This window comes from Rana temporaria, chromosome 3 (assembly GCF_905171775.1).
Source record: "Rana temporaria chromosome 3, aRanTem1.1, whole genome shotgun sequence".
Classification (NCBI taxonomy): domain Eukaryota; kingdom Metazoa; phylum Chordata; class Amphibia; order Anura; family Ranidae; genus Rana; species Rana temporaria.
In genome coordinates, this window is record NC_053491.1 from 431,634,230 (window position 1) to 431,655,414 (window position 21,185).

Genomic DNA, 21,185 nt, shown 5'->3' on the forward strand with positions numbered 1-21,185 from the left:
ACATGATATGAAATGATAAGAGAAAGCTCATGCTATACAACACATTCTACAATAGTGGCGACTTGTGCCTGAAATCTCCATTCTCTGGAGAACAAAGGAATGAGTATAAGGGATGATATACGGCAATAGGAAAAATCCATTAGAAACCAGGGTAATACAACCTGAGAGTTCACAATAGTCAACAAGACACAGCCTTGCTCAGGGATCTTTGGGGGAAGATGGGGCTTTAAGGGTCATGCTGGGCAAATTAAAAAATTAAATCGTACCATCTACCGTATATACTCAAAAATAAGCCGACCCGAATATAAGCCGAGGGACTTAATTTTACAACAAAAAAACTGGGAAAACGTATTGACTCAAGTATAAGCCTAGGGTGAGAAATGCAGCAGCTACTGTAAGTGGAAAAGAGGGTCAACAATTCCCATCTACAGCCTCCCTGTGCTCATTTGCAGCTTCACTCTGCTTCACTGTGCTCATTTGCAGCCTCACTGTGCACATCTGCAGCCTCACTGTGCACATCTGCAGCCTCACTGTGCCCATTTGCAGCTTCACTCTGCTTCACTGTGCTCACCTGCAGCCTCACTGTGCCCATCTGCAGCCTCACTCTGCCCATCTGCAGCTTCACTGTGCCCATCTGCAGCCTCACTGTGCCCATTTGCAGCTTCACTCTGCTTCACTGTGCTCATTTGCAGCCTCACTGTGCCCATCTGCAGCCTCACTGTGCCCATCTGCAGCCTCCCTGTGCCCATTTGCAGCCTCACTGTGTCCATTTGCAGCCTCACTCTGCTCATCTGCAGCCTCACTCTGCCCATTTGCAGCCTCACTGTGCCCATTTGCAGCTTCACTGTGCCCATTTCTGTGTCCCAGGCGTGTCACGATCCTACGGGGTAAAATGACCGCACCAGCCAAGCAGACTCTGGCTGGAAAAAGCGCCCAGAGTCATTCATTCATTCATTCATTCATTTGAAGCCTCACTCTGCTCATTTGCAGCCTCACTGTGCCAATCTGCAGCCTCACTGTGCCCATCTGCAGCCTCACTATGCCCATTTGCAGCTTCACTGTGCCCATCTGCAACCCCACTGTGCCCATCTGCAGCCTCACTGTGCCCATTTGCAGCTTCACTGTGCCCATTTGCAGCCTCACTGTGCCCATCTCCCTGTCTCACTGTGCCCATCTCCCTGCCTCACTGTGCCCATCTGCAGCCTCATGTACCTGATCTCCCGGCGCTGTGACATGCAGTCTAGTCAGTGGCCGTCCAGTGTAACAAAGCCCCGCCTCGCCCGTGACGGAACACTGATTCAGTTTCCCAGCAGTGAATCAGTATTCAGTGTTCCGCCTTTCACGGACGAGGGCGAGGAGAAGGCGGGGCTTTGTTACACTGGACGGCCACCGACTAGACTGCATGTCACAGCGCCGGGAGATTAGGTACATGAGGCTGCAGGTGGGCACAGTGAGGCAGGGAGATGGGCACAGTGAGGCATGCAGATGGGCACAGTGAGACAGGGAGATGGGCACAGAGAGGCAGGGAGATGGGCACAGAGAGGCAGGGAGATGGGCACAGAGAGGCATGCAGATGGGCACAGTGAGACAGGGAGATGGGCACAGAGAGGCAGGGAGATGGGCACAGAGAGGCAGGGAGATGGGCACAGAGAGGCATGCAGATGGGCACAGTGAGGCAGGGAGATGGGCACAGTGAGGCAGGGAGATGGGCACAGTGAGGCAGGGAGATGGGCACAGTGAGGCATGCAGATGGGCACAGTGAGGCAGGGAGATGGGCACAGTGAGGCAGGGAGATGGGCACAGAGAGGCATGCAGATGGGCACAGTGAGGCAGGGAGATGGGCACAGAGAGGCATGCAGATGGGCACAGTGAGGCAGGGAGATGGGCACAGTGAGGCATGCAGATGGGCACAGTGAGGCAGGGAGATGGGCACAGAGAGGCAGGGAGATGGGCACAGTGAGGCATGCAGATGGGCACAGTGAGGCATGCAGATGGGCACAGTGAGGCATGCAGATGGGCACAGTGAGGCAGGGAGATGGGCACAGTGAGGCAGGGAGATGGGCACAGAGAGGCATGCAGATGGGCACAGTGAGGCAGGGAGATGGGCACAGAGAGGCATGCAGATGGGCACAGTGAGGCAGGGAGATGGGCACAGAGAGGCATGCAGATGGGCACAGTGAGGCAGGGAGATGGGCACAGAGAGGCATGCAGATGGGCACAGTGAGGCAGGGAGATGGGCACAGAGAGGCATGCAGATGGACACAGTAAGGCAGGGAGATTGGAGTATAAGCCGAGGGGGGCTTTTTCAGCTCAAAAAAAAGTGCTGAAAAACGTGGCTTATACTCGAGTATATACGGTACTTTAAATGAATAATACATCCAGCCAGACCAAATGTCCCGGAATAGATTTTGTTGTTTTATTTCCTGGGTGCAGCGGGCGGCGTGATTGACAATGGATTTACATCGGGAGACACTATTTTTTTATTTTTTATGAAAGGAATTGTCAAAAACTGTGTGTTTTTATTTCTTTTTGACACTTTTTTTGGTGAATGGGTACAATATACCCGATACTCATTCACATGGGGGGGTCACCACCCACAGACCCCCACAACCCCCGGCAAGGGGTCCAAGGCCATTGTCCTCTGTGCACTTTGGAATGAGAGCAATAATTCTAGCGCCATAGCCCATGTTTACCTCTAAACTTATAACCTGTAAAGGCTTTTAACCACTTAAGCCCCGGACCATTTTGTTGCTAAAGGACCGGGCCACTTTTTGCGATTCGGCACTGCGTCGCTTTAACTGACAATTGCGCGGTCGTGCGATGTGGCTCCCAAACAAAATTGGCGTCCTTTTTTTCCCACAAATAGAGCTTTCTTTTGGTGGTATTTGATCACCTCTGCGATTTTTATTTTTTGCGCTATAAACAAAAATAGAGTGACAATTTTGAAAAAAAAATACAATATTTTTTACTTTTTCCTATAATAAATATCCCCCAAAAATATATAAAAAAAGTTGTTTTCCTCAGTTTAGGCCGATACGTATTCTTCTACCTAGTTTTTGGTAAAAAAAAAAATCGCAATAAGCGTTTATTGATTGGTTTGCGCAAAAGTTATAGCGTTTACAAAATAGGAGATAGTTTTATGGCATTTTTATTAATAATTTACAGCACTCTGTACATGGTGCAGTGGTACAAAGCATGTAATGTACAGCACAGTGTATAGGGTGCAGTGGTTGGAGTATACTGTATGATATACAGCACAGTGTACAGTGCAGGGTAAAGAGGTTTGGAGCATGTAATTTATAACACAGTGTAGAGGATGAAATGGTCTGGAACTTGTAACGTACATCACAGTGCGTAGGGTGCAGTGGTCCGGAGTATGTAATGTACAGCACAGTGTATAGGGTGCAGTGATTCAGAGTATGTAATGTACAGCACAGTGTATAGGGTGCAGTGATCCGGAGTATATAATGTACAGCACAGTGTATAGGGCGTCTTGATCCGGAGTATGTAATGTACAGCACAGTGTATAGGGTGCAGTGGTCCGGAGTATGTAATGTACAGCACAGTGTATAGGGTGCAGTGGTCCGGAGTATATAATGTACAGCACAGTGTATAGGGTGCAGTGGTCCGGAGTATGTAATGTACAGCACAGTGTATAGGGTGCAGTGATCCGGAGTATATAATGTACAGCACAGTGTATAGGGTGCAGTGATCCGGAGTATATAATGTACAGCACAGTGTATAGGGTGCAGTGATCCGGAGTATATAATGTACAGCACAGTGTATAGGGTGCAGTGATCCGGAGTATATAATGTACAGCACAGTGTATAGGGTGCAGTGATCCGGAGTATGTAATGTACAGCACAGTGTATAGGGTGCTGAGGTTCAGAGTATATGATGTATAGCGCAGTGTATAGGGTGCAGTGATCCGGAGTATATAATGTACAGCACAGTGTATAGGGTGCAGTGATCCGGAGTATATAATGTACAGCACAGTGTATAGGGTGCAGTGATCCGGAGTATATAATGTACAGCACAGTGTATAGTGATCCGGAGTATGTAATGTACAGCACAGTGTATAGGGTGCAGTGATCCGGAGTATATAATGTACAGCACAGTGTATAGGGTGCAGTGATCCGGAGTATATAATGTACAGCACAGTGTATAGGGTGCAGTGATCCGGAGTATATAATGTACAGCACAGTGTATAGGGTGCAGTGATTCGGAGTATGTAATGTACAGCACAGTGTATAGGGTGCAGTGATCCGGAGTATATAATGTACAGCACAGTGTATAGGGTGCAGTGGTCCGGAGTATATAATGTACAGCACAGTGTATAGGGTGCAGTGGTCCGGAGTATGTAATGTACAGCACAGTGTATAGGGTGCAGTGATCCGGAGTATATAATGTACAGCACAGTGTATAGGGTGCAGTGGTCCGGAGTATATAATGTACAGCACAGTGTATAGGGCGTCTTGATCCGGAGTATGTAATGTACAGCACAGTGTATAGGGTGCAGTGATCCGGAGTATGTAATGTACAGCACAGTGTATAGGGTGCAGTGATCCGGAGTATATAATGTACAGCACAGTGTATAGGGTGCAGTGATCCGGAGTATATAATGTACAGCACAGTGTATAGGGTGCAGTGGTCCGGAGTATGTAATGTACAGCACAGTGTATAGGGTGCAGTGATCCGGAGTATGTAATGTACAGCACAGTGTATAGGGTGCAGAGTATGTAATGTACAGCACAGTGTATAGGGTGTAGTGGTGCGGAGTATATAATGTACAGCACAGTGTATAGGGTGCAGTGGTCCGGAGTATGTAATGTACAGCACAGTGTATAGGGTGTAGTGGTGCGGAGTATATAATGTACAGCACAGTGTATAGGGTGCAGTGATCCGGAGTATATAATGTACAGCACAGTGTATAGGGTGCAGTGGTCCGGAGTATGTAATGTACAGCACAGTGTATAGGGTGCAGAGTATGTAATGTACAGCACAGTGTATAGGGTGCAGTGATTCGGAGTATGTAATGTACAGCACAGTGTATAGGGTGCAGAGTATGTAATGTACAGCACAGTATATAGGGTGCAGTGGACTGAGTGATGTCATAAGAGGTCGTCCATTTCTCAGCCTCCATACAAAGCCGAGTATGAATGAATTGTAGGGGGCGGGGTGTGGTGACGTAGGGAACAATGATTCCAGTATGCAGGTCATGTGACCAGCAATGTCTCTGTGTCCCCGGAATCCAGCGTGGGAAGTCACCGCCCATCACCCAGTCTGAGACACACTACAAATAGCGTGACAGCTGCCTATCACTCCGTGCCACGCCCCCTTGCCGCAGCCTATTGGACGAGCGGCGTCTCTCTGTCACTCCGTCTTTCTATTGGCTCCCACAGAGTCAGTCACCCAGAATGCCCCGCCCATGCACCTTACTCTAATTCCGCCCGTACAAGGGGAGGCGAGCGGTAATTGGCTAGACGCTGAAGGTCACGCCCTCTCAAGCCATTCTGGAGGCCCTGATTGGGTAACCCTTCCCCCCAGTCAATCTGTTGCCCCGCCTGTGGCTGGAGGTCTGGCAGGTAACGGCTAGGTGTGGGGCGCTGCTACTGAGCCCGGTGGAAACATGAAGCACTATGAGGTGAGCGGAGAGCCCGGGCGGTGTGTGTGTACGGTGTCAGCGTTCTCCCCCCTCCCCTTCCTGTACTCTGCAGACGGTGCAGCCCGCGGAGACTGAGAACAACGAGACTTATAGAGGAGGACGGGAGCCGGCGGGGGGCAAACCTAGAGAGAAGGCGAATGTGAGACAGCTGAGGAGGGGGGAGGGGACAAGCACCATAGAAGAGAGCTGACAGTTATAAATAAGAGCCACTCCAGTGATAGGGGGCGGGGCCTGAGGACAGTGTGTGGGGGAGGGGAGCCTCCATTCACTCAGCTGGGGGGGTCATTGTCTTCACACCAAACATTTCTTCCCAGAAATCAATCAATATCAATCTACACAGCGACAGTTCCATGTAAATGTCCGGCCAGCTTGGAGATCTGATGGCGCGGTCACTTGATGTCCTATTGATAGGATGCGCTCCCCGTATTTACAATCTATGGATGCACACAGCCCGGATCAGGGGCACTGCCATAGCAAGGGGTTGCCATGGTGACAGACACAGAAGAGGAGGAGCCAGGAGTGCCAGCAGGGGACCCCGGAAGAGGAGGGTTGGGGCCACTCTGTGCGATAATATTACACACAACAGAGAAGTAGATTGTTTGCACTTAAAGTGGTTGTAAACCCTTACAACACACTTTTTGCTAAAAAATATTTTCAGCCAGCGATTCCGAGTAATGCAGAAGTGATCCAAGTGGTTAATTAGCCATTCCGTCCCCTCTGCGGGTGTCGGAAAGGGGTCCCCCCCTTCCCGCCGCTTTTCCCCAGGCTCTTCTATCCCATCATGGTGGCCGGGAGCGATGGCTGCCCTGTACAGAGAGAAAGAGGAACTGACGTTGTTCCCCTCTCTCTATAACCCGACGAGTAGTTAATCACTTCTGGTTCCACCCCTTTGTTTACCAGGCCACAAGCAGCCAATCCGACTGACTGATATGCGCTTCTGCGAACGCATACGTTACTCCCACACGCATATGTAAAGGGTGATCACACCACACGTGAGGTATTGTCGCAAACGTCGGAGCAGGAGCAAAAATGTTAGCACCAGACCCCCTGTGCAACTCCAAACTGGTAACCTGTAAGGGCGTTTAAAGAGAAAGTAAACCCTGATGGACTTTACTTCCGCTTTATTCTCCAGCAAAGTAAAGGCTAATAGCTAGATTCAGAGAGGGTGTCCTAACTTTGCGGCGGCGTAGCGTATGGCATTTACACTACGCCACCGTAAGTTAGCGAGGCAAGTACATGATTCACAAAGTACTTGCCTGCTAAGTTACGGCGGCGTAGCGTAAATCGGGCGGGCGTAATGGCGCCTAATTCAAATTTAGCTGAGGGGGCGTGTTTTATGTTAATGGGGCTTGACCTGACGTGATTTACGTTTTTTGAGAACCGCGCATGCGCCGTTCGTATACATATCCCAGGGTGCATTGCGGCTAAGTACGCCGCCCGGTCCTATTGATTTCGACGTGGACGTAAATGACGTAAAACTCTATTCACGGATGACTTGCGCAAACGACGTCAAATTTTCGAAAATTTTGACGCGGGAACGACGGCCATACTTAAACATTACTATTCCAACTATTTGATGGAATATCTTTAGGCCTGCTAATGCGTTACATAAACGGCGTATCTGTACTGCGTCGGCCGGGCGTACGTTCGTGAATAGGCGTATCTAGTGATTTACATATTCTACGCCGACCGCAATGGAAGCGCCACCTAGCGGCCAGCCTAAATATTGCACCCCAAGATAGGACGGCGCAGGCTGTCGTATCTTAGATAGGTTTAAGTGTATCTCTGTTTGAGAATACACTTAAACTTAGGTCGGCGCAGATTCCGAGTTAGGTCGGCGTATCTACGCCGGTCTAACTCTTACTGAATCTAGCTAATAATGAGCTAGTATGCATCGCATACTAGCCCATTTTGTGGCACTTGCCTACAAACGAAGCCCGCGATGTCCCTGCTGGTGGAAGCATCCATCGTCACTCCTCTTCCTTCCGGTGCCGCGGACTCTGTGACTGGCAGGAGCCGCAAGATGTCACCCCCGCGCATGCGCGTAGAGCGGCCAGCACACGCTGGGGAACAAACTGCAAGTAGGGCCCTTTTTTCACTGCGCATGCGCTGATGACATCATCGGCACAGTACAAGGTAAATATCTCCTAAATAGCGCAAGTTTAGGAGATCTTTTCAGTACATATAGGTAAGCCTTACAATTGGCTTACCTATATGTAAAACTATCTCAGGTGGGTTACAATCACTTTAACGCGTTGCCTATGGAGAATTTTAAGCACCGTAGTTTGCCGCCATTCCACAGACGCACACAGGCCCAGATTCTCAAAGGATTTACGACGGCACAGCGCCATGTACGCCGTCGTAAGTCCTAATTTGGGCCGTCGTATCTATGCGACTGATTCTTAGAATCAGTTACGCATAGATATCCATTAGATCCGACAGGCGTAAGTCTCTTACACCGTCGGATCTAAACTGCAATTTTTTTTTGCCTGCTAGGTGGCGCTTCCGCCGATTTCCGCGTCGAGTATGCAAATTAGCTAGATACGCGAATTCCCGAACGTACGTGCGGCCGACGCAGTAAAGTTACGACGTTTACGTTAGGCTTTTCCCGGCGTAAAGTTGCCCCTGCTAAATGAGGCGCAGCCAATGTTAAGTATGGCCGTCGTTCCCGCGTCGACATTTTAAAAAGTTACGTCGTTTGCGTAAGTCGTCCGTGAATGGGGCTGGACGTCATTTACGTTCACGTCGAAACCAATGACGTCCTTGCAACGTAATTTGGAGCAATGCACACTGGGATATTTTACGTACGGCGCATGCGCAGTTAGTTCGGCGCGGGGACGCGCTTCATTTAAATGATACAAGCCCCCTACCCGCCAAATTTTAATTCCGCCGGGTGATTTACGCTACGCCGCCGCAACTTTACAGGCAAGTGCTTTGTGAATAAAGCACTTGCCCGAAAAACTTGCGGCGGAGTAACGTAAATCGGATATGTTAGGCCGCTGCAGAGATACGCCCAAGGCACCTGAATCTGGCCCACAGTTTTAAAGCGCGTTGGGTATCTATTCGAGCTGCACGATTCTGAGAAAAATGAGAATCGCGATTCTTTTTCATGAAATGAAGATCACGATTCTCAATTTTTTTTATTTAAAGTTTTTTTCAACACAAAACGGAAATGTTATACATCCCTTCCCAGCCATGCTAGCCGGGGACACTGAGAGGCCCCGCCCCCTCTCTCTCTCTCTCCTGATTGGCTGGCTGACTGACTTTGACCGCAGCGGGAGCCAATGGTGCCGCTGCTGTGTCTTCTCCGTCTTCTCGGCTCTTCCTTGGATAGATTGATAGCAGCGCAGCCATTGGCTTGTCGATTATCTTAGATTATCAAACGATCGGCTCCGATTGTGGTTATTTTCTCATTGTGTGTAATGGGCATTAGCTTTACACATAGCATACAGTCGTGTTGATCTGGCGCCCTGTAGGGCAATTTCCTGGCCCTGTCCCCTAGTCTACCATGGTGTAGCAATCAGGATTGTCGCCTCACCATAGGGCAAAGTCCTGTGATGGCAATCACTCCACTGTCACGGATTCTAAGCTGCTTTATAAAAATGTAAAGCATTGCAAAGCAATTTTTTCCCCCATGATCCATGTTATACCAGTCTTTTTGGATTTAGTTGGTGGTGATTTTAATTTTTAAATTTTTTTTTTTTGTTTGATACTTTGCGTTTTTTTTTTTTTTTTTTCATCAGCCATGGACCTAAAGAGAGATAATGGGGTAGATTCATAAAGAAGTTACGCTGGCGTATCTATTGATACACCAAGTAACTTCTAGGATGCTCCGGCGTATCTTTTTTCTGTATTCAGAAAACAAGATACGCTGGAATTTGGCTAAGATCCGACTGGCGTAAGTCTCTTACGCTGTCGTATCTTAGTTGCATATTTACGCTGGCCGCTAGGTGGCGCTTCCGTCGATTTACGCAAGGAATATGCAAATTGGGTAGATATGTCGATTCAGAAAAGTACGTCCGGCCGGCGCATTTTTTTACGTCGTTTACGTTAGGCTTTTTCCGGCGTAAAGTTACCCCTCCTATATGAGGCGTATCCTATGTTAACTATGGACGTCGGGCCAGCGCCAAATTTTCCGTCGATTACGTTGTTTGCATAAGTCGTCGCGAATAGGGCTGTGCGTAATTTACGTTCACGTCGAAAGCATTGGCTTTTTGCGGGTTAATTTGGAGCATGCGCACTGGGTTACGTTCACGGACGGCGCATGCGCCGTTAGTCAAAAACATAATTTATGTGGGGTCATGTTTTATTTACATAAAACACGCCCACCTCTTCACAATTTGAATTAGGCGCGCTTACGCCGGCAGATTTACGATACGCCGCCGTAACTTAGGGCGCAGGTTCTTGGTGAATACAGAACCTGCCTCACTAAGTTGCGGCGGCAAAGCGTATCTGAGATACGCTACGCCCGCACAAAGTTACGGCGGGCTATCTGAATCTAGCCCAATATATCCACTAAATCAGAGGTGTGCAACCTTTTGAAGAGCAAGGGCCACCTAAGTGATTTGGTAACCAGTCGTGGGCCACATAGTGAACATTTTCCTCCTGCAGCCGCTGAATGCCAGCAGGTGGGAGAGCAGAAGCCGGCAGGAGGAAAGTGTAGAGGATCAGTTCCTGTATGTGCCACCCCTCCTATCCAAGTGTAGAACAGAATGTGATAGGGAGGCCACATGAGCCTCCTAGAGCATGGGGTAGGGTCACCATTGTGACCTGTGGCGTTACACCAGGGGTTGGGGGTGTGTGGTAAAAACACGTCTCAACTTATTTTGGACCCAGTAGAATCATCCCTGGGTTGCGTCTCCTGCGCTTCTCTATTCGCTGCGAGCAGATCATGGCGAGGGGGAGGGGGCTGGCAGGGTGTTGTACATACCTTGGTTTTGTTTGACAATCGGACACAGCCATTGACTAATCACTTTATCGGCCTGCTCTGCCAACAACCAATCGCAGCAGGTCACGTGACAGTTGTAACCGATGGCTGGCTTCCTTTCAAGCCAGCCATTGTGTACAATTGTGTTGCTAGCTGTGATTGGTCACTGTGATCACATGGTACAGACAGGGCCAATCACAGACCATCTGTGCTATGTGATCAGCTGTGGCCAATCACAGCTAATCACAACAAAAGAAACTGAAATTGCTTTCTTTCGATAAAATGCAAGGTTAAAGCGGTAGTTCCCCCCCCAAATTTTTTTACCCTTAGTCTGATGCTCATTTTGTCTAGGGGAATCGGCTAGTTGTTTTAAAATCTACGCTGTACTTACCGCTGTAGAGAGCGATCTTCTCCGTCGCTTCCGGGTTTGGTCTTCGGGGATGGGCGTTCCTTCTTGATTGACAGTCTTCTGACAGGCTTCCGACAGTCGCATCCATTGCGTCACGATTTTCCGAAAGTAGCCGAACGTCGGTGCGCAGGCGCCGTATAGAGCCGTGCCGACATTCGGCTACTCGTGACGCGATGGATGCGACCGTCTGAAGCCTGTCAGAAGACTGTCAATCAAGAAGGAACGCCCGCTCCCGAAGACCCATACCCGGAAGCGGCGGAGAAGATCGCTCTCTACAACGGTAAGTACAGCGTCGATTTTAAAACAACTAGCCGATTCCACTAGACAAAATGAGCATCAGACTAAGGGTACAAATTTTTTGGAGGGGGCACTACCGTTTTAAAGAGGAAGTAAACCCTCTCTAAAAAATAAAAACACACCCTGCAGGGCAAATGCATAATGAGCTAGTATGCATACTAGCTCATTATGAATTACTTGCCTGAGATCGAAGCCCCTGCACCGGTCCTTGGTCACCGCCATGATATCCGGAGTGACTTCCGGGTATTGCTGCTCCGGTGCTGTGATTGGGCGGAGCGACAATGAAGTCACTCCTGCGCCACTAAGGGCACGATCGCCATTAGAAGCGGCACGCTCAGTGCGCCTGATGTCTATGGCGCATGCGCCGTAGACATTGCTGCCGCTATTTCTGCAAATATCTCTTAAACCTTTTAGGTTTGGGAGATGATTGTTGCACCTACAGGTAAGGCCCCATGCACACGGGACGCCGGTGCAAACTCTGCTGAACACACGTTTTTAAAGGCTAAAACTGGCATTTAAAAATACCCGTTTTGCCACGAATTTTGCGGCGTTTTACCGCGTTTGCGTTTATAAGCGTTTAGTTAAGAAACATCATAAGACCCTCCCTAAGCTAAAAAAACAGTATTATTTAACCATTTCAGCCATTTTGTGAGACTAGAGTGAGTAGCAGCTGAGAGAGCAGCAGTGTACTTGTATTTAGCATGTCACTTGCCACATTACCTGCCACAAGCTGCAGATTGTCCACTTGCCACGCCACCTGCCACAAGTTGTGGATTATCCACTTGCCAAATCACCTGGCCACGTCACCTGCCACAAGTTGTGGATTGTCCACTGGCTACATCACCTAGCCACGTCACCTGCCACAAGTTGTGGATTGTCCACTTGCCGCGTCACCTGCCACAAGTTGTGGATTTTCCACTGGCCACGTCAACTGGCCACGTCACCTGTCACAAGTTGTGGATTGTCCACTTGCCACGTCAACTGGCCACGTCACCTGCCACAAGTTGTGGATTGTCCACTTGCCACGTCAACTGGCCACGTCACCTGCCACAAGTTGTGGATTGTCCACTTGCCATGTCACCTGCCACAACTTGTGGATTGTCCACTTGCCAAATCACCTGGCCACGTCACCTGCCACAAATTGTGGATTGTCCACTGGCCACGTCACCTGCCACAAGTTGTGGATTGTCCACTTGCCACGTCACCTGCCACAAGTTGTGGATTGTCCACTTGCCACGTCACCTGCCACAAGTTGTGGATTGTCCACTTGCCACGTCACCTGCCACAAGTTGTGGATTGTCCACTTGCCACGTCACCTGCCACAAGTTGTGGATTGTCCACTGGCTACGTCACTTGGCCACGCCACCTGCCACAAATTGTGGATTGTCACCTGGCCACGTCACCTGTCACAAGTTGTGGATTGTTCACCTGCCACATCAACTGGCCACGTCACCTGCCACAAGTTGTGGATTATCCACTTGCCAAATCACCTGGTCACGTCACCTGCCATAAGTTGTGGATTGTCCACTGGCCACGTCACCTGCTACGTCAACTGGCCACGTCACCTGCCACAAGTTGTGGATTGTCCACTGGCCACGTCACCTGCCACAAGTTGTGGATTGTCCACTTGCCATGTCACCTGGCTGTGTCACCTGCCACGTCACCTGTTTACATCACTTGGCACGTCACCTGGCCACGCCACCTGCCACAAGTTGTGGATTGTCCACTGGCCACGTGACCTGCCACAAGTTGTGGATTGTCCACTGGCCACGTCACCTGCCACAAGTTGTGGATTGTCCACAATGCAATGCAAGCAATTACAGTTTTTTTTTATGTTTTTTTTTTTTATGGTTTTTCATTATTTGCCAACATTTTTGAGATTTTTAATGTAAAAAAATAGGTCACTTTAAAAAAAACGCCTATAAACGAAATTGCAGCAAAACGCCGGTACCGCGTTTTTGCGTCTGAAACGTGGAAAACTTTTGCGTCTCAACCCATTTTTTTGCTTCTGGAAAAATTTGGTTAAACGCAACTGCCTAAAAACGGCAATAAACAAGACTGTGTGCATTGACACATAGGATGACATTGTTCAGGGGCAGTTGAAAAAAGTGTCCAACTGCCTCTGAACGTTTACCAGCATCTCGTGTGCATGGGGCCTAAGCCAGACGGGTGGAAAATAGGGCCACCATCCATCTGGATTTCAGGGACTGGATTGGATAGCAGCGGGTGTCGGCGGACATGTAATTGCTGATATTCATAGGGCTGAACGTCATACTTGCCTCCACTGTACTGCTCGTTTTTCATAGAGCGGCCCCGATCCTCCTCTTCTGGGGTCCTGGGGGTTCTGCGGCTGTCTCGGCTCCTCCCCGCTTCTGATAACCCCCTCTGGGAAGCACTCTCCCAAGGTGGGGTTACCTTGCGGGCGTGCTCTCGAGTTCTGTATTTGGCGTCCATAGCCACCAACTACAGGACTTGGCCCCACCCCCTGGCCCTCACGTCATTGGAGTTGATTGATATCAGCACAGCCATTGGCTCGCGCTGCTGTCAATCTATCCAATGAAGAGCCGAGAAGACTGAGCAAAGGACGTGGGACTTTCCAGGGCTCAGGAAAGTAAAGGGGGGGGGGGGGCTGTGGGGCCAGTGATTGTAAGATGTTTTTTCACCTTAATGCATAGGACTTGAACCTTTACACCCCCTATAAACTCTGCATTAAGCACCATGCATGTTACAATCTGAATGCACAATCCTCTTTAGAGCTGCCAATAGCCATGTAGTGCAAGGACCTGTCTGTCTGGATGTGGATGGATTGGGTAGATTACATTGCTCCTCATATTGCATAGTTTTGGAAAATCTTTAAAGTTGATTGTACAAAGATTCCATGGCCAGTAGACATGTGCAATCCGTTTAGTTTCTAATTGTTTTTTTAACGAAAATTCGTTAATTCCGAATTTTCATATTAACAAATTTTTTATTTCCGAATTTTCAGACTTCTGAATTTCTATTTCTGAATTTTTTAATTTTCGTATTTCGGAGATTCGGATTTTAGGAAATACGAAAATCTCTTTTTTTTTTTTAATTTTCGAAATTGTGGAATTTACGATTTTTTTTTTTTTTTTTTTTTATAATTTTCGAAATCCCGAAATTTTGATTATGGAAATTTGGATTTCGTATTTTCCAAATTCTGAATTTTAGAAATTCCGAATATTCGAATAAAAAAATCGAAAATTTGAATATTCGAAAATGACAAAAACCTGAATTTTTGAAATTCGGAATTTAAAGCGGGGGTTCACCCGAAAAACAAATTTTTAACATTAGATTGAGGATAATTGTGGGAAGCACAATCGGGTGTTTTTTAAAAAAATCAATGCAGTACATACCTTTTTAGAGGTAGATATTCTCCGCGGCTTCCAGGTATGGTCTTCGGGACTGGGCGTTCCTATTTCATTGACAGCCTTCCGACCGTCGCATACAGCGCGTCACGAGTTGCCGAAAGAAGCCGAACGTCGGTGCGGCTCTATACGGCGCCTGCGCACCGACGTTCGGCTTTTTTCGGCAACTCGTGACGCGCTGTATGCGACGGTTGGAAGCCTGTCAATCAAATAGGAACACCCAGTGCCGCAGCCCATACCCGGAAGCGGCGGAGAACATCTATCTCTAAAACGGTATGTACTGCATTGATTTAAAAAAAAACACCCGATTGTGCTTCCCACAATTAGCCTCAATCTAATGTTAAAAAATGTTTTTCGGGTGAACCCCCGCTTTAAGAAAAATTCGAAAATGAAAAAATTTGAAAATGGGAAATTTCCGAATTTTTGGAATTTCCGAAAATTCTTTTTTTTCATTCGTTTTTTTTTGGGGAAATTTCCTTTTTTCCGTTTTATTTGTTTTTTGCTTTTTCGGAAATCCGAAAATTTCAAATTTCACGAATTTACGAAAAAAGCTATAAAACTGATATTTTTTTTTTTTTTTTTTTTTGATTTTACAGAATTTCCGAAAAAAAAAGAATGAAACGGAAAAAAAAAATGGCCAGATTGTAATGTGTATGGTGACCATGGGACTGGCGTTTTGTTGAAGGGTCATTTCACCCTAAAGTGATCTTCCAGGTCTAGCACAGTCCGGAGGGCAGTCACCCAATAGCTTCTTATTTCTCTGCAGAGATCTGGCGGTGTGATCTCCTTCTCTAGTTCCTTGCTGCGTTCTGCATTCCCACACGTCCCGCTCGCAGCGCAGGTGTTCCCATAACTCCTGGTGCGTTCCCCATAATCGAAATAAATTAAAATGCCATCGGGGAGAGCGGAGACGGCTCATAATGTCTCTGGCAGATGGACAGACTAGGGAATGCAAGTGCAGAGATGTCGCCATCAGAGTCGCTCAGCAGTAAAGGGACACCAAATCTCAGTTTTAGGTGGAATGACCCTTCAATACAGCAAAGAGAAGAGCTAACAGTCCTGTTGGAAAGGAAGTTGCAGGCATAAAGTGGGCACGGTGTAGTGGGCACGGTGTAGTGTGCACGGTGCTGGGTACTCACTGTGCAGGTGGTCCTCGCTCAGCGGATGGCTGTTACCTCCTGCTGTTCGGTGTGGAGCGGAGTATGTGGAAGTGCTGTAAACGCCTTTGTGACATTATTCTTGTGTAAAGCATCCCCCAGCTCCTGTCCTGATGGACGCAGAGCACTTCTGATCCTCTCCTGTGCTCACAGTGGATTTATAGAAGTCTCATTTCCAGAGAGGATTAGGCATGTCGTGGGTGGAGTCTGTGCATAGGCCACTCCCTCTCCTGTGCAGAGCATCTCTTGGGCACACTTGGCTAAGCCGCCCTCTGCTGTGTTTGAAGAATATCCCCAGATCAACACCATCCCTGAGAATGTAGAAGAAGTTCCCCAGCTGTTCTTGTCACCGTCCACTTCAATTTTTACTGCGTCCACGGGAAGAAACTTGGGGCCCATTTACACTGCTGCGTTGCAATTCGCTAAAACGCAGAATAAAAATAGGGTCTGTTCCCATTTTTGGAATATGACTTGTCTGGGTTTTTATTTATGTTTTTAAGCATTTTTAGTGCATTGGGAGGTCCATAGATGCCAATTTCATCTCATTTTGATGTGCTGGCAACAAGTAATGTCTGTTAACCCTATCCACTCTAACTTTAAAAAAAATCATTGAAAATGTGTGCCTAACGCTCAGGGCTGTCTTTACTATTGATTGGACCCTGGGCAGACATTTTCTTGCCCCCCCCCCCCCCCCATTATGCAATTTGGTGCTCCTCCTGCTCTGAGACATACAATAAAAAGCAGCTAGACTCAAATCGGTTTACTAAATCAGATCGGGCAGTGATCGCGATTGGTTGCCAGAGGTAACAGCGTATCAGTACCGCTCACTGACGGGCTGCTAGAGGTCACAGCACACATTATGGATCACTGATTAGTTGCAAGAGGTTACAGCACGTGACTTCTGCTTGTTAATTGGTTGCTAGAGATTACTGTACATCAATGCTGCTCACTGATGATTGGTTGCTAGAGGTTACTGCACTTTAGTACTGCTCACTAATTGGTTGCTAGACTGTACTCAGGGAGGCATGATATACATATGAACGCTGCCTCTATTTACATATCAATGCAGACGGTCCATCGCTATTAACCACTTAAGCCCCGGACCATATTGCTGGTCAAAGACGAGCACTTTTTGCGATTCGGCACTGCGTCGCTTTAACTAACAATTGCGTGGTCGTGCGACGTGGCTCCCAAACAAAATTGGCGTTTTTTTCCCCCACAAATAGAGCTTTCTTTTGGTGGTATTTGATCACATCTGCGATTTTTATTTTTTGCGCTATAAACAGAAATAGAGCGACAATTTTGAAAAAAAATTATATTTTTTTACTTTTTGCTATAATAAATATCCCCCAAAAGATGCATAAAAAATGTTTTGGCCGATACGTATTCTTCTACATATTTTTCGTAAAAAATCGCAAATAAGCGTTTATTGAATGCTTTGCGCAACAGTTATAGCGTTTACAAAATAGGGGGTATGTTTATGGCATTTTTATTATTTTTGTACTAGTAATGGCGGCGATCAGCAATTTTTTTTTTTTTTTTTTGGTATTGCGCCATTATGGCGGACACTTCGGACACTTTTGACACATTTTTGGGACCATTGGCATTTTTATAGCGATCAGTGCTATAAAAATGCATTGGATTACTATAAAAATGCCACTGGCAGTGAAGGGGTTAACACTAGGGGGCGGGGAAGGGGTTAAGTATGTTCCCTGGGTGTGTTCTTACTGTGGGGGGGGGGGGGGGTGGCCTCACTAGGGGAAATCACTGATCTTCTGTTCATACATTGAATGAACAGAAGATCAGCATTTCTCTACCTGACAGGACGCGAGAGCCGACGTATAGCTACGGGCTCTCGCGCAGGGGAGCTGACCTGCCGCCGTAAAACGACGGTGGCTGGTCGGCAACCAGTTAACATATAAATGGTGCCGCTATTTACATATCAATGCAGGTTATGTACATGTAAATACAGGGTCTGCAGGTGAGTCATTTGTACATGACAATAGGGCAGGGCTGAGCAGCATTAGTAACAGAACTTCACACTGAGATATCTGGACACAGCGCAGGACTAAAACTTCAAGGGACAAGGAAATTTAAACTGGGATAGTTGGCAAGTATGAGGCAGCTGCTTTGGGCCCCAAAACAATGACAGGGCCCAGGGCAGCTTCCCCTTTTGCCCTGCCTTAAAGACGGCCCTGCTAATGCTACCTTTACACCTCTATGCACATGCATAAAGCTGACATTATTATTATTGCTATAAAGCACCCTACGGTTTGCACAGCACTTTACAACACGAGGGCAGACAGTACAGTTATAATACAATTTAATACAATCGGAATCATATGAGCGAATGTTGGTGGGGCTCATTACCTATTGGCTTCTAATATATTGAAATATATGAAAGCTGCAGAACCAAGATCCATACAACTGTGTTCCAGGTTTTAATGCTTCCTTCTTGATACTATTTTATTTTAATTTATTTACAAGATCCGTTTTAGAACATAGTTCACTGCATTCCTGTTCAAATCCCGCGTGATTGTTTGCCTTGCGATTTGAGCCCATTCACTTTGTATGGCTCAAATGGAATTGCGCCCGCATGGAAAAAGGTGCATGCACCTTTTTCTTTTGTGTCACTGGAAATCGATTCAGCCAATCACACTGCATTTTGCATCCCTGCTTGTGGTAACACTGACTTATTGACACCCGCAACGGTTCGCAAGACCGGATTGCGATTGTTATTGGGTGCGGGGAACGCACAGGGATCGCTGCGAATCCAGCACCGCATCAGTGTGAGCCGAGACTCGGAATCCAACATCCAAGTAAGTAGATGAGCGGATGTGGGAACTTGGGTGCAAAATCCTCTGCTGCTGGAGTCCCTGAGAGAATTTGGAAGTCCTTTTTACTGGACTGAACCCGCCCCCTTCTAGAATTTAATGGTCGGGACGACATTTTAATACACTAGTGCAGGGGTGTCAAACTTGGTTTAATCGCTGGCGTATCGAAATTATAGTTGCCCTCAAAGGGCCAGTTGTATCTGTAAGATTAGATGTCCAGAGCACTCCACCCCCCCCCCTTACATCAGAGGTCAAGAGCCCCCCACTTTCAGAAGTCAAAAGCCCCCCGCCCTCACTTACTTTACAGTGCACTCTCCCCTTACCTTGTGCTACTGCTGAAAAGAAGTAGAACGTGCAGAGACTGGAGGAGACCAGAGGAGGCTGAGATGAGTGGGGTGCTGCGGCTGCACAAAGAGGCGCAGGATCTGTAGGTGAAGTTCTGTCCTCTTTGCTGTTGACTGCTGAGACAAGGGGGTACCGCAGCTGCAGGAGAGAGGTGCGAGGGCTGCATGAAATTGCCTGGTGGTCCGGATTCAGCTTGCAGGCCTTGTGTGACACATGTGCACTAGTGGATGTGCTGTAGCATAGTACCCTCATTGTGCCTCCCAGGTAAGTCCCTGAGTACCCCTGTAGGCTCGTTGAGACCTTATTACCAGGGTAGGGATCTTTCTGGTTCCCAATTCCCTTGTTGTTAGGCAGCCTATCCTTGCTGGTCTCGGCTTTAACATGACTGGTTGGAGGTTGCGTTTAGCCAAGGACATGGCAAGAAAGGGTACACAACATTGATAGACATGGGGAATGTGTGACTTGCCTGTCGGCTCCTACATCCTGTTAAGGAAAGATGCTCATAGGGTCACCAGTTTGATTCACACTGGGAAATGGGCTAAAGGTAGAAGGTGAGGTCTTCTTTTCCACAAGCACTGTAGCTTGGCACACTAACATGAAAAAAAGAACCCTCGCTATTCAGTGTCATCACTAGAGCCTGACCGCCTTCAGCTGTCGGGTGGGCATATCTCGTAGTGAGGTACAACCACCACGCTCTGTGGGGTGCTAATCTACTGTGGGATTTGCCATGCTATTCAGTTTAGTCTGGTTAGCCCCTGCCAAGTTATGCATAGTAGATGGGTAGATGAATCGGAGAGTCCGTAGCTGTATCTGGCAAGAAAGGACATATAACTGTGGTAGTGCCGAGTCTCATTATACTTACTGTCACCAGTGGGGTAAGTCTTCATTGTCTTATATCTGTCTTTTTCGTGAGTGTCTTATTTTGGACTGTCCAAGTGTCTGCTTTCTCTTTCCCTCCCTCCCTGTCGCTGGGGTGTCATTTCTATTTTGTGTGGGGGAACGGCCTAAATTTAGTGTCCTGGGTCTGAGCCCAGATATTTGCTGAGATCAATGAATACCAGGAGTCGACCATAGAGGTGTAGAGAGACATCTTTGCAGGGAAGGGGGGCCAAGGGTGCAGGAGGGTATTGAGTAGCCGGAGGACATCAGGCAGCGAAGTGGGAGAAGATAGGTGAAGTGTAGATAATGAGACATCCAGAGACGGAGATCAGGGATGCCGTGAGCACGTCTGCTTTGTTTGGTGGTCTTGCGGCGCAGGTGTCTGGCTGCCGTCGGTGTCACTGTGTGGGGTCTTGCCGGTGCCTCATGGGAAGTGTAGAAACTGACAGATGTGAAATAGCCTAGGGAGTGATAAATATAGAGATCTGCTTCATATTACATCTGGAGAGCCAGGATAGAGCAAGACTTCCAGGGGGAGAGACATTTGGAGGGAGAGAAGAGACGGGACATGAACTTGGGATTGACTGTTCTGGATAGTTGGAGACTGAGAAGAGACTGCAAGTGAGAAAGGGAGGGACTGGATGTAAGAGACTGACGTATCGATCAGAGAGATGTCTTTCATTACTACACCTGTTGCAAAGACAGCTTCCTGGGAGAGACATCTGTGTTGAGAGAGAGAGAGCATGAGACTGCTGAGATAGCAAAAAGTTTGCTGAGGTAGTAATCTCCGAATACAGGACGATCGTGAGAAACGGGGGAAGGAAAGGGGATCGTAGTAAAGCAAAAGCAGGAGTGAGAACTTGTTACTTGGGATCGGGTCATCTGAACAAAGCAGTGTTTGACTTTTTCAGACAGCTTGTTAATAATGGATATAAACTCGGTAGTTTCGGAAATGAGCCGCCCCAAGGCACAAAATGGCAGCCCAGCGACGACTAAACGTAGCTCTAAATCAAAGAAAAAAACTCCTGCTAAACGTGCCACTGTTTATTTTGAGGTGGAGATCCTGGATGCCAAGACGCGGGAGAAGCTCTGCTTCCTGGACAAGGTAAGAGGCCATGGAGTGATTGAGAGGTTTGACAAGTAAGAATGTGCTGGAATGGAACGTGGATGGGGGGGAAAAGGAGAAGACAGCGGGTGGGCATGGGAGAGTGTGCTGGAATGGAACGTGGATGGGGAGGAAAGGGAGAAGACAGCGGGTGGGGATGGGAGAGTGTGCTGGAATG

At 47.9% G+C, this 21,185-nt stretch overlaps 1 protein-coding gene across 4 annotated transcripts in view; it reads left to right on the top strand.

Annotated features, from left to right (window-relative positions):
- The first annotated feature begins 5,535 nt into the window (after positions 1 to 5,535).
- TECR (trans-2,3-enoyl-CoA reductase) overlaps positions 5,536 to 21,185 on the top strand; it is a 71,961-nt gene continuing 56,311 nt past the window's right edge. The window contains exons 1-2 of one of the 4 annotated variants that reach the window (XM_040346345.1): positions 5,536 to 5,644; positions 20,957 to 21,007. In XM_040346345.1, the coding sequence (XP_040202279.1) occupies positions 5,630 to 5,644; positions 20,957 to 21,007 (66 nt within the window). In that variant the 5' untranslated portion in view covers positions 5,536 to 5,629. The other 3 variants (XM_040346344.1, XM_040346342.1, XM_040346343.1) reach the window with 3 other exon arrangements.